The sequence below is a fragment of the Oncorhynchus kisutch genome, linkage group LG13 (genome assembly GCF_002021735.2).
Source record: "Oncorhynchus kisutch isolate 150728-3 linkage group LG13, Okis_V2, whole genome shotgun sequence".
Lineage (NCBI taxonomy): Eukaryota > Metazoa > Chordata > Actinopteri > Salmoniformes > Salmonidae > Oncorhynchus > Oncorhynchus kisutch.
The window spans coordinates 37909442-37924209 of NC_034186.2; the positions used below are offsets into that span (position 1 = coordinate 37909442).

General features: G+C 45.2%; 1 protein-coding gene across 1 annotated transcript in view; it reads left to right on the top strand.

Moving 5' to 3' along the window:
* ncanb (neurocan b) overlaps window positions 1–14768 on the top strand; it is a 167750-nt gene that overhangs the window by 20102 nt on the left and 132880 nt on the right. Inside the window, exon 2 of the mRNA XM_031786172.1 lies at window positions 14017–14096. Within this exon, the coding sequence (XP_031642032.1) occupies window positions 14024–14096 (73 nt within the window). The 5' untranslated portion in view covers window positions 14017–14023. The remainder of the gene's footprint in view (window positions 1–14016; window positions 14097–14768) is intronic.

The window sequence follows — 14768 nt, forward strand, 5'->3', positions numbered from 1 at the left end:
CCATTTGTCACCATTCTTGCATCATCTCAGACGGTATTGTAATTTATGGCATGATTAAAACAAAAGCTGCCTTCAGCTGTGGAGACAAGGTAAAAAGTAGATCCCCTGACTCCCACAGTGGGAGAGTTAAGCCTCATTAAAACACTGCTACGGGCACAAACCAACAGCACACACACACACACACACACACACACACACACACACACACACACACACACACACACACACACACACACACACACACACACACACACACACACACACACACACACACACACACACACACACCACAGCACCATGATGGACTAGGAGAGTCTCCTTCACAAACTCTCTCCAAGCGACTCCCCACAGTCTCTCTCCTGCTTGTGTGTGTGTGTGTGTGTTCAACTCAGGGAATGGATTAGAGAGCTTCCTAAACAGCAGACAGACAGCTCCTATCGTTTGTTAATTAACCTCCCTTTCACATTGTGGGGAGTGCTGAGCAGTGCTGAGGGATGGTGTACTGGAGCTAATTGTTCATTGTTGTTCCTAATAACGCACAGATATCAAAGTTATCTAGTTCACACAGGGGAGACATGGGCTGTGTTACTGACTGAGGAATCCTGGGTGATGACATATTATCCGTTCTGTATGTGTGGCAACCAGACCTCGGTTTAAATACTATATAGGGTATTTTAACTAATTTCAAAGTAATTTGGAAGTAAGTATTTGGATATTTTTCATTTGAAAACACCAGTAGTTGAATATTGGACTGTATTTGGAAATACACTTTCAGATTTGAAAGCACTCAAATACACTGTACTTACATACTCCCATGCATTTGAACCAGGTCTGTTTGGTATTTGAAATTATTTATTTGGAAATACATTTAGAAAATACTTTCAAATAGTGTGCTATTTATAGCAAAATACTCAAATACACAGAAAATAAGTACTTAAATTATTATTATTTTTTGGGGTTGGCGTCTTCAAATGACTGTGACTGATTTGAGTGTGTGTGTGTGTGTGTGTGGGGGTGTGTGTCTTAGAGTGGGGTTTACACCATAATGAATATCTTAAAAGTCCCCCCAGTCTTCACTTGAGAAGTTGGGAACACAATATAATCCTCTGGTGTTGATATGTAAGAGTTTATCTCAGCAGCATATTGGAGCGCATGTTACTGAAACGTGAATCAGCGGCCTGTAGCCCGTAGTAACTTTGATTAACTGAGTCTTAACAGCCGGCAGGCAGAAGCCACTGGAATTATCCCGTCTGCCTGCCTGCCTGCCTGCTGCCTGTCTGCCTGCTGCCTGTCTGCCTGCTGCCTGTCTGCCTGTCTGCCTGCTGCCTGTCTGCCTGCTGCCTGCATGCCTGCTGCCTGCCTGTGTCCCTATCTACTGGGACTGCTGGGAGAGAGGGATGGAGGAAAAGAGAACGAGAGAGAGGGGGAATGGTGGATGAGGGAGAAAGAGAGTAGGTCGTATGAGAGAGAGAGAGAAGAGAGAGAGAGAGAGAGAGAGAGAGAGAGAGAGAGAGAGAGAGAGAGAGAGAGAGAGAGAGAGAGAGAGAGAGAGAGAGAGAGAGAGAGAGAGAGAGAGAGAGAGAGAGCAATCCAGAGAGAGTTACTGTATGTGAAATATGGCCTCCCTACTCTGCCCAGACCTCGGCCAATAATGAAGTGACGACATGGTCTCTGCACGGCGGTTGCGGTGCGCTGCATCTGAGACGTTTGTTGTGGTGGGGGATGTTTCCCTAAACAAGGTCCAGGGTCCTGGGCCCGCTCTGTTAAACCCATGGGTAACATACTGGGGGTGACACTGTCTGTGACAGCTCCCTGCAGGTGTAAATGCCTCAGGGAGTTTGGGGAGGGTTTAGGCTCAGTCACTGTCACAGTGATGGAGTTTTATTCCTACTCTTTGGATGAATGGGGTTTCTGTGACTGCCATTGCTGCAAAGGTTGGGGGTTGGTGAGGGAGGTTCTGTGTGTGTGTGTGTATGGTCGCTGCGCCAGCCATGCCATTGCTTCAGAAGCTACTTGGGCTCAGCATGCCATAGCTAAGCTCTGCCCCTCCTCTTCCTCCTCCTCATCCTCCAGGATTGTCAAGTATTGATCTAACACCAAGGTTACAGTGATGGGTTGGTTAGGTAAGGCAACAGCAAACAGAACAGGACTCACATTTATATAAATTTAAAATGTAAACATTTCAGTAATTTAGCAGATGCTCTTATCCAGAGAGATTTACAGGAGCAATTAGGGTTAAGTGCCTTGCTCAACCCTAACCCTTTTACTTAGTCGGCTTAGGACTTGAACCAGCGACCTTTCGGTTACTGGCCCAGTGCACTTAACGGCTAGGCTTTCCCTAAAGAAGCCCTGTCAGTCACAGCCTGCTTGTGTCCGACGCTGTGCTGAAAAATGTTCAAAATACTTTACTTTCAGCCCAAATTTACATTCCTCTTGTAGACAGCAGGCAAGGAGACCTTGATGTGCTCAAGAACAAGTTAAACATTTGCCACATTTTAAAGTGGCCACCGAGCGTCGATCACTCTTTCCCCTTTTTAGCTCTCTCTCCACCCTCTCTCTCTCTCTCTCTTTCCCTCGTTTAAAATCAGGACCACGCCACTCCTGTTGGATGCCAAATTGGAGCAATATGTTATTTTCCTCTTAAAGAGGAGAGATATTCCACCTCCAGCCAAGCCCTGACTGCCAGCCAGGTTCATTTCATTGGTAGGTTGCTCATCTGAATAGGAGAGAGAGGGCAGAGGGAGACACTGTTTCTTTGAGGTGGAAGTAATATGCTTTCACACAGTCCTGGGCAGGCTCGGCTCTGCATGGAGAAATCCTCTCCAATACGTTCCCTCTTGTCTCTTTCACGGCCCAGCGCTTGGCCATGATGCGAGAATACATCCAACCTTTTGTGTTGTCGGTAGCATCATCAGGAGAGAGGAAAAAACATATAGTATAAATACACACTTGAATGCTGGGGAAATAAACACACTCTGCATTCCCTGCTGCCCTGGTCACATCCAGGCACATTAGATGCAATCGGCGAGAGAGAGAGAGAGAGGAGAGAGAGAGAGAGAGAGAGAGAGAGAGAGAGAGAGAGAGAGAGAGAGAGAGAGAGAGAGAGAGAGAGAGAGAGAGAGAGAGAGAGAGAGAGAGAGAGAGAGAGAGAGAGAGAGAGAGAGAGAGAAGAGAGAGGAGAGAGAGAGAGAGAGAGAGAGAGAGAGAGAGAGAGAGAGAGAAGAGAGAGAGAGGAGAGAGAGAGAGAGAGAGAGAGAGAGAGAGAGAGAGAGAGAGAGAGAGAGAGAGAGAGAGAGAGAGAGAGAGAGAGAGAGAGAGAGAGAGAGAGAGAGAGAGAGAGAGAGAGAGAGAGAGAGAGAGAGAGAGAGAGAGAGAGAGGGCCCGTGAGGAGCACTCCAGTGTAATTGACAGGGCCTTTCAGGAGTTTAGCGTTAATGTGGCACACAGCCTCCTTCCCTCCCTCCCTCCCTCCCTCAATCCATCCTTTCATCCCACGAATAGCCCATCTCCTGCATCTTTTCATGTCAACATAAACAATCCCTCACTCATATAGGGAACAAGGGCACACTACTGCATGTTCACTGAGAAACACTCATGCAAACACTCACAGGGACAAATAGGCTCCCGCACACACACCCATACATAAAACACACTCACACACAAAGAACACACGCATGCACATGCATTCACACACACGCCGACATTCACACACCCATACATAAAACACACTCACACACAAATGCACATGCATTCACACACACGCCGACATTCACATGCCCATACAGCAGGTTGGCATTGACTTCATTATCATTCAACGCTGTTGAAACGCCAATAATCCTCCTTTTATGAACTGAGCCTTCAGCCTCAATCATGGTGGGATGTGCCTGCACTTTAATTTATGCATGTGTGTTTTTGTATGCCCGTGTGTGAGAGCAGATGGTAGGCTGCGATGATGATGCAGAGCCAGACTGGTGGAGGGAGACCCACAGGCCAGCTACGGGCTCTCATATAGTACACATACAGGCCAGCTACGGGCTCTCATATAGTACACATACAGGCCAGCTACGGGCTCTCATATAGTACACATACAGGCCAGCTACGGGCTCTCATATAGTACACATACAGGCCAGGCGCCACATTGGGAAAATGTATGGCTGCTCAAGATTCAACTTGCACTCATCCGCTCCGGCTTGGCATTTGTGTGGATGCTAGTGTGGATGCTAGCTAGGTAGTCAGAGCGCTGGATGCTAGCATGGATTTTTGCGTGGATGCTAGCATGGATGCTAGCTAGCTAGAGTTAGAGCGCTCAACCAAATGGCATGCCAATGGGCCATCTGAATGTATGTCACCACAGACAGACATCTGCATGTACTGCACCACAGACACATCTGAATGTATGTCACCACAGACAGACATCTGCATGTACTGCACCACAGACACATCTGAATGTACTGCACCACAGAGAGACATCTGAATGTACTGCACCACAGACACATCTGAATGTACTGCACCACAGAGAGACATCTGAATGTACTGCACCACAGACACGTCTGAATGTACTGCACCACAGAGAGACATCTGAATATACTGCACAACAGACACATATGAATGTACTGCACAACAGAGAGACACCTGAATGTACTGCACCACAGACACATCTGAATGTACTGCACCACAGACACATCTGAATGTACTGCATCACAGACAGACATTGTATTTGTTGTGCCCCAGAAAACGCATGATCTCCTTTCTTCCTGTTGGAGAGCTGTGTTCTCTCCTCATTCAGGTTTTATAAGTTAGCTTATGGCTCTGCGGTCTCAGCATTGTTTTCATCTGGATGCTTTTATCATTATGCATCAAAACAAAAACTCACCAAGGGAAAACACAACCAATTGAGGAGGGAGAAGCAGCTCATTAAAGGCCAACTTTGTCCTGCTTATATAGTATAATAAAGAGAACATTTACTATACAATATGGAAGTTCAGCAATATGGTTCCTGCAAATGTACACTACCGTTCAAATGTTTGGGGTCACTTAGAAATGTCCTTGTTTTTTAAAGAAAATACACATTTTGGTCCGTTAAAATGACATCAAATTGATCATAAATACAGTGTAGACATTGTTAATGTTGTAAATGACTATTGTAGCTGGAAACGGATGATTTTTAATGGAATATCTACATCGGCGTACAGAGGCCCATTATCAGCAACCATGTGGGAACAAGAATAGACTGACGAGTTTATGAGGAAAGTCCCATGTTTCTGGCCATTTTGAGCCTGTAATCGAACCCACAAATGCTGATGCTCCAGATACTCAACTGGTCTAAAGAAGGCCAGTTTTATTGCTTCTTTAATCAGAACAACAGTTTCCAGCTGTGATAACATAATTGCAAAAGGGTTTTCTAATGATCAATTAGCCTTTTAAAATGATCAACTTGGATTAGCTAACACAACGTGCCAATGGAACACAGGAGTGATGGTTGCTGATAATGGGACTATGTACGCCTAGGTAGATATTCTATTAAACATCTGCCATTTCCAGCTGCAGTAGTCATTACAACATTAACAATGTCTACACTGTATTTCTGATCAATTTGATGTGATTTGAATGAATGGACAAAAATGCTTTTCTTTTAAAAACAAGGGCATTTCTAAGTGACGCCAAACTTTTGAACGGTGGTGTATTTTGTCACCTAATTTCTAATCTGTCACCTACAGAGCTGTTGATGGGTCTGAGTCCCAAATGAAAATGGCATTGTGTGTGTGTGCATGCGTGCGTTGGTCTGTGTGCGAGTGGGTGCCTGCGTCCGTGCATCCATGTGTGTTTGTGTGTGTGTGTGTGACTGAATGACTGACTGCTGCAGGGACAATGACAGTGTGAGCTGATGGAGTGACAGGGGAGTGAGTGATTAATGAGCCTGGTTCATAACGCACGATGGCACGGAAGAAAGGAGAGGAAGCAGACAGAGAGAGGGAGACTACATGGAGGGATAGAAAGGAGGGTTGGAGCAGATAGAGAAAGGGAGACTCCATGGAGGGATAGAAAGGATAGAGGGAGCAGATAGAGAAAGGGAGACTCCATGGAGGGATAGAAAGGATGGAGGGAGCAGATAGAGAAAGGGAGACTCCATGGAGGGATAGAAAGGATGGAGGGAGAAGATAGAGAAAGGGAGACTCCATGGAGGGATAGAAAGGATGGAGGGAGCAGATAGAGAAAGGGAGACTCCATGGAGGGATAGAAAGGATGGAGGGAGCAGATAGAGAAAGGGAGACTCCATGGAGGGATAGACAGGATGGAGGGAGCAGATAGAGAAAGGGAGACTCCATGGGGGGATAAAAAGGATGGAGGGAGCAGATAGAGAAAGGGAGACTCCATGGGGGGATAGAAAGGATGGAGGGAGCAGATAGAGAAAGGGAGACTCCATGGAGGGATAGAAAGGATGGAGGGAGCAGATAGAGAAAGGGAGACTCCATGGAGGGATAGAAAGGATGGAGGGAGCAGATAGAGAAAGGGAGACTCCATGGAGGGATAGAGAAAGGGAGACTCCATGGGGGGATAGAAAGGATGGAGGGAGCAGATAGAGAAAGGGAGACTCCATGGAGGGATAGAAAGGATAGAGGGAGCAGATAGAGAAAGGGAGACTCCATGGAGGGATAGAGAAAGGGAGACTCCATGGGGGGATAGAAAGGATGGAGGGAGCAGATAGAGAAAGGGAGACTCCATGGAGGGATAGAAAGGATAGAGGGAACAGATAGAGAAAGGGAGACTCCATGGAGGGATAGAAAGGATGGAAGGAGCAGATAGAGAGGGAGACTCCATGGAGGGATAGAAAGGATGGAGGGAGCAGATAGAGAAAGGGAGACGCCATGGGGGATAGAAAGGAGGGAGGAAGGGAATAAATAGGGTAGACAGAAAGAATGATAGAGAACTTGTGGAAAAAGGGAAGAAAGTTGACAGAGAGAAGGATAGAAAGAGGCTCCATAGAGGGACAGCATGAACTCCTGCCTGATCGTAACAGCATATGGAAGCCTCCTTCCCTCCCTCCTTCCCTCTCTCCCTGCCGTCTGGGTGGGACAGCATGGAGAGAACAGTCAGGCTGAGCAGAGCTTCCAACCAGCTGGGATGAAGCAGTGGAGACTGTGTAGAGATCTAGTGAGGCCCCCAGTGACTTCCCTGAGTCTTCTCAGTATGGGACACTGTCTCAGTGGGTGGTACAGGAGAGTACACACCTGTTCTGGTCTCAAGCATTTCGCTACACTTGCAATAACATCTGCTAACCATGTGTATGTGACCAATAATGGTAGTAGCAACGCTAAGTCTGTAAAGTATGTCTATTCTGAAACGGGTTATGATTGTGAAAGGCACTGAGAGGAGGTAGGTAGCCTAACGACAGGTAGCAGTAGTGGCAGGTAGTGGAGGTGGTAGGTAGCCTAGCGACAGGTAGTGGTAGAGGCAGGTAGCGTTAGTGGTAGGTAGCCTAGCGCAAGGTAGCGGTAGTGGTAGGTAACCTTATGGCAGGTAGCGGTAGACACAGGTAGAGTTAGTGGTAGGCAGCCTAGCGACAGGTAGCGGCAGGTAGCGTTAGTGGTAGGTAACCTTGCGGCAGGTAGTGGTAGATGCAGGTAGCGTTAGTGGTAGGCAGCCTAGCGACAGGTAGCGGTAGAGGCAGGTAGCGGTAGCTGCAGGTGGAGGCAGGTAGCCTAGTGGCAGGTAGCGGTAGAGGCAGGTAGCGTTAGTGGTAGGCAGCCTAGCGACATGTAGCGGTAGAGGCAGGTAGTGGTAGTGGTAGGTAGCCTAGCGGCAGGTAGGGGCAGGTAGCGGTAGGTAGCCTAGCGGCAGGTAGCGGTAGCGATAAAGGTAGGTAGCCTAGTGGCAGGTAGTGGTAGCGATAGCGCTAGGTAGCCTAGTGGCAGGTAGCGGTAGCGATAGTGGTAGGTAGCCTAGTGGCAAGTAGCAGTAGCGGTTAAGAGTGTTGGTCCAGTAACTGGTTCGAATCCCTGAGTCGATTAGGTGAAAAATCTGTCGATGTGCCCTTGAGCAAGGCACTTAACCCTAATTCCTCCTGTAAGTCGCTTTGGATAAGACCTGCTAAATGACTCAAATGTAAATGTATGGCACTGTATATAGACTTTCTGGCTACAGTGCATTCGGAAAGTATTCAGACCCTTTGACTTTTTCCACATTTTGTGAAGTTACAGCCTTATTCTAAAATGTATTAAATTGTTTTTTTCCCCCTTCATCAATCTAGACACAATACCCCATAATGACAAGGCAAAAACAAGTTTTTAGAAATCTTTGTAAATGTATAAATAAAAAAGCTGATATATCACATGTAAATAAGTATTCAGACCCTTTACTCAGTACTTTATTGAAGCACCTTTGGCAGTGATTGCAGCCTTGAGTCTTTGTTGGTATGACGCTACCAGTTTGGCACATCTGTATTTGGGGAGTTTCTCCCATTCTTCTGTCAGGTTGGATGGGGAATATCGATGCACAGCTATTTTCAGGTCTCTCCAGAGATGGACTCCAATGAAGTTGTTGATACAGCTCAAGGATGATCAATGGAAACAGGATGCAGCTGAGGTCAATTTCGAGTATCATGGCAAAGGATTTGAATACTTATGTAAACAAGGTATTTTGTTTAAAAAAATGTTTAATACATTTGCAAAAATGTCTAAAAACCTGTTATCGCTTTGTCATCATGGGGTATTGTGTGTAGATTGATGAGGAAAAAATGTATTGAATCAATTTTAGAATAAGGCTGTAACATAACAAAATGTGGAAAAAGTCAAGGGGTCTGAATACTTTCCAAATGCACTGAATGTGTGGCTGTGTGTACAGGTTTCTGTATGCATGTGCGCACGTGCGTCTGTGTGTGTGCGCCCATGTGTGTTGTGACTGACTGAGAAATGTATGCAGATGTCCATACAGGAGCAGGTTCATGTTGGCGTTGAGGTGACGTCCAGTCTGGCAAGCCAGCTGAGCTGAGAGAGTTGGTATTTGAAAGGACACTCACAGCTTGGCTCCAACTCGAAAATACAGTTAAAGACATACTCCTGAGTCATGCTGGTAGCATAGAGGTCGAAGACAAGAAGAATAATTGCTGAGAGAAAGAGAGAGAGAGAGAGAGAGAGAGAGATCACCAGTTGGAGATGCAAAGAAAATGTCTCAAGATAGTGGCAAGGAGGGCCGGGCCCTGGGCATAAGCAACATGAAAAAAGGGGGAACTCATTTGGGGTTTGAAAAGTAGAATATCCAAGGTGTAGTTTCTACATTTGTTTGTCTCTTGTATGTCAGTCACTGACATTCACTCAATGAGCCATGTCAGCTAAACCAAAAAGATTGCTAAACTAGTCAAGACAGCTATCTAAACTTGTAGTAATCATGGCCGAATACCGAATGGGAAACCAGGGCACGTGCCCAGGAGCCCTGACCTCCAGGGGGCCTCCATTGATTTCGTTAGTCACTCTCACTCAGATATCATATTAACATGGCATAAGTCATGCCAAAATGGGTAGAATTGCAGGAAATTAGCTGTAAAACTGCAAGTGTTTGTCTCTGCCCCATGGCAAATTGATTAGAATTGCATGAAATGTGTTATAAACTACGCCCCATGGCAAAATGTGTAGTATTGCAGGAGATTAACTTTAAAACTAAAATGTTTATTTCCGCCATCGTCAAGAGGGGGGCCACTAAAATGTTTTGCCCTTGAGGTGGGGAACCCCCCCCCCCCCCCCCCCCCCCCAAAATGCTTTGTTTTGTATTGATGATGCAGCAAGGTCAGAGCCAACATAACGTTATGACTTAGCCCAATAAAACACACATGAATAGAAGGCTTTCTTAGTATTGAAAGAAAGAGAAAGGGCTATGGTGCTCTGAAGAGACTGTATTGATCTGTGATTGAACTGAAGTGGGTCTGTGTGTCATGAGGAGCCTTTGGGGATACAAGTTGGGAATATTATATTTTCTAGGCTTCGTTAGCAAGGAATTCACTTGGCATTCTTCCCGCACTCCTAGCATGGTACTAAGGAGCCTAATAATTAGGGTTCTGAATTTTCATAACCAGGAAATACTGTAGGCCTATCATGACACTAGACGAGACCCAAATGCAGACACAGGAGGCAGGTGGTTGGAGTATAAGATGTTTAATAAATCCAAAGGGAATAGGCAAGAGAATGGTCATGGACAGGCAAAAGGTCATAACCAGATCAGAGTTACAGAGTGGCAGACAGGCTGGAGGTCAGGGCAGGCAGAACGGTCAGGTAGGCGAGTACAGAGTCCAGAACAGGCAAGGGTCAAAACCGGGAGGACTAGAAAATGGAAAAAGGCAAAGCAGGGAAACAGGAAAAACTGCTGGTAGGCTTGGACATACAAGACGAACTGGCACAGAGAGACAGGAAACACAGGGATAAATACACTGGCACAGAGAGACAGGAAACACAGGGATACATACACTGGCACAGAGAGACAGAAAACACAGGGATACATACACTGGCACAGAGAGACAGGAAACACAGGGATACATACACTGGCACAGAGAGACAGGAAACACAGGGATACATACACTGGCACGGAGAGACAGGAAACACAGGGATACATACACTGGCACAGAGAGACAGGAAACACAGGGATACATACACTGGCACAGAGAGACAGAAAACACAGGGATACATACACTGGGGAAAACAAGTGACACCTGGAGGGGGTGGAAAAAATAACGAGGACAGGTGAAACAGATCAGGGTGTGACAAGGCCGGAGGCTATTACTGGAGCCAGAAGTTTTCCCTGGTCAGATCACGTGATCGGGAAAAAGTCCTGCCTCTAGCATGATATCACATCATCATTTGGGCAGCATTCAAGCATTGTTCTCTTGTTCCTGTAATATTTAGGAGGGATAAAGCATGCCTAAATGGTCCCATCTATATTCCTCCCCTAGAGAATAGCCTGGCTGGGCTGTCTGTGTTTGTCCTTGATTGCCTTTGAGACAGTCTGAGCGAATAGCGTGGCTGTAATGGACACCAGCTATCTGTGTCCCATCTCTGGTACCCTCGCCCCTTGGCCGCCGCGCCGGGCTGGACGTCGTATCTTCAGAGCTGCCACATCCATTATTTATACACAGGGTTTCTCTGTCCTCCAACCAGGGACTGACATCTCACTGGAATTTAGTTTCCACTCAACACACACTGGACCCTACTATCTGGACTGGACAGGTGTTAACCCTTTGTTATACTGTAACAGGTCAGGGTTTATTTTAGTTGAGCCGGGCAAACACATACTGTACATGGTTGGAAAGCTGGTTGCTTATCTCTTTATGCTGTAAAATGTGGAGAATTGATGTAAAAGTGTGCTTGTGCTCTGACAATGGTGTCCCTGGGGGGGATTAGTAAAGTTGTATTCAACAGTGAGCCTGATCACCGACAGCAATGAGACAGCCTATAGGGAGGAGGTCAGACCTGGCAGTGTGGTGCCAGGACAACAACCTCTCCCTCAGTGTGAGCAAGACAAAGTAGCTGATCGTGGAATATAGGAAGAGGAGGGCCGAGCAGGCCCCCATTAACATTGATGGGGCTGAAGTGGAGCAGGTCGAGAGTTTCAAGTTCCTTGGTGTCCACATCACCAACAAACTATCATGGTCCAAACACACCAAGACAGTTGTGAAGAGGGCACAACAACACCTTTTGCCCTGAAGGATACTGAAAAGATTTGGCGCGGATCCCCAGATCCTCAAAAAGTTCTACAACTGCACCATCAAGAGCTGGTTGCATCACCACCGCCTGGTATGGCAACTGCGCTACAGAGAGTAGTGCATACGGTCCAGTACATCACTGGGGCCAAGCTTCCTGCCATCCACCTATGTACTAGGCAGTGTCTAAAAAATTGTCAAAAAATTTGGGAAGGCCCAAAAAATTGTCAAAGACTACAGTCACCAAAGTCATAGGCTGTTCTCTCTGCTACCGCATGGCAAGGGCTACCGGAGCACCAAATCTAGGACCAAAAGGCTCTACCCCCAAGCTGAACAATTCACCAAATGGCCCCCTCCTTTATTTTTACACTGCTGCTGCTCACTGTTTATTATCTATGCATAGTCATTTTACAAATTGCCTTGACTAACCTGTACCCCCACACATTGACTCGGTACAGGTACCCCCTGTATATAGCCTTGTTAATGTTATGTCATTTTCTTGTGTTATTTAAAAAATAAAAACCTTTCTTTTATTCAGTAAATATTTTCTTAACTTGAACTACATTGTTGGTTAAGTAAGCATTTCACCTGTTGTATTTGGCGCATGTGACAAATAAAAGTTGATTTGATTCGACTTGAATTTAAGGCATATTTCTCATAGGGTTTTCATGATTCTTCTATCAAGATTGAGATTAGGACCTCACTTTTCTTCATTAGGAAATGTGATGAGTTACAGAGTCTGCTGCTGGTTCCTACTTCACAGTAGGGCCATTTGCGAATGTTTATTTTTGTCTGAAATGCCTTCTTGAACATGTGAACTTCCATGTGGCTTAATTACAAACTTGTATTGGATCAGTAAATATGAATACACATTTTTAATTATCAGCCTAGTTGAGCCAAGGAGCAAGCACTGAGCTATATAGGGAGAAAGACAACATCTTTCCTGGGTAGTCATGATTGGATGAGATAATGGAACAGTTGGACATGCTGAGAGATGAGTCCTGATTGGTCTGTATATATCTGAACGGGCTCCTCCCTGGTCAGTATATAGATTTATATATCTCAGATTTTTGGAGAGATACAGCTATGGGCAACTGCAAAAGTGTTGCTACAGCTCTCAAAAACATTGCTTCTGTAAATTTAGCTGAGTTTATGAGGGAGACCTACTTTCTGGAGGACAATGCCGTGCTGACTCACATGCGTTTACATGTGTGGGTGGGGTGAGGCTAAGGCTTAAGATTGTGCAAACAATGCTGAATGGGCGTAAACAAACAATAGTTCTCTAGTCAGTGTGAAACCTTCATAAAAATATTTCGAACAGATATTTTTCCCCTACTTGTCTTTTAAGTAGGATAACAAGTTTTTCAACTTTCCCAGCATAACGTTCCTAGGTTTCCTCCAACTACAACATACCATTTTGAAGCTCTGAGTCTGTACTTTTATACATAAAAAACTAAAAAAAGCTAATCACTTACATTTGACATAAGCTTCAATAGAGAAATCTGGACACACATTTGTTTGTATTCTTATTGAAAAATGAGTGAAAGAAAAACAATTATTGAAAGAAAATAAGCAATCTAACGTGGCAAGGATGACACGTTCTGTAGCATTATATTTCCAAATGTAAGGTGTCAACCCGTGAGGCTGTTTTTCACCTTCCCAGTGACACAGAAAAGCTGCATTTTCCAATAAACGAATATAAACACTAGGCTCTCTCTCACATACCAGCTGCCTCCACCCTCACTAGATCCAAGAATTCCTGCATCTTTGATGTTGTGTGTGCTTAGTGCAAAAGTCAAATATGCCATGTGTAACAATTGCCATGGGAACATAGGCTTCAATCATGTTGTATTTGCTTACTGTGTTGTGTTGCTCAGCTGTTTTGATGTAGAAGAGTGAAAACATACTTTATTTTGTTATAGGAATCAGAGTAAGCTGATGGGTTGCCAAATAATAACACATTCTTCGATACAAATATATTATCCACCTGATTGGTAATCAGACTGTATTGTAGACCTACTGACTGGGCTGTTCTAGGCAGAAATCAGTCTTTGATTGTAGGGAGAATGTAAAGTTGGCTACATTGTCAGTGCCCTCCCCTGATGTAGGGCCAGGAGGTGATTTCAAACCACAGAAATCACTTCTGTCTGATTTGTCACTAGGAGGGCCTGTTGGTGATGGGATTCTAATGGCTATGCCTCCTGTCCACCTCTCAGCTGTCTCCTCCTGTCTCCACTCTAGTTGGAATGCTAAGGGAAGGAGAAAGAGAGTGTACATGCAAACATATCGGCAACTTGAGTGATTATAATTCGAAAGATCTCTCTCTCTCTCAGGTCCAGGATGCTGGGTGCGGTGGTCCCTGTCTGTGGACTGCAGGCTCTGCTGACGGCCCTCCTGCTCTCTCTGGGCTATGGTAAGTAGAACCATACATGGTTCTTCGGTTTGTCCCAATAGGGGAACCCTTTTAAGGGGCTGGGCAGAACCCTTTGCAGTTTATAGAGAAATTGTTTTTTTAGAACTCCCTATGTAGGGTTCTTTAAAGAACCCTTTGTATATGGTTCTACCTAGAACACTCTATAAAGAGTTCTACTGAGAATCCCTTGGTTAACAGGCCACTTCAGGCCTGCAAGTCGAATTATGCTGGCTTGCAATGTGATGTCAAATCAAATGGATTGGAATTCCTATTGGAATCCAACCAGGTTAGGATATCCAACAAGTGCATTTGTTAATCACCCGTAACCTGCATTCAGAATGACTGCCAGGGTAGGGAAGATTGAATACTGAGACTACCTCAAACGGGTGAAATAAATCCAATTACTAACAGATTGGATTAGTTTAGAAAACGGTATGTTATTTATCTTTGTGTCGCATTAAATGCATCAACCATCAATTACATGCAAAAACAGATATTACAGTGAAACAAACAATTCTGAAAATCTCCCTGCAATAGAGCATGCTGGGAAATATTACATATGGCTCTATCTAGAACCCTTCTTGCCTTCCAAATAATCAGTTTTGCCTTCCAAAGAATCACAAAAGAACCCTTTCTTGCAAAAACAGTTCTTAAGATGTTAAAGGTTCATCT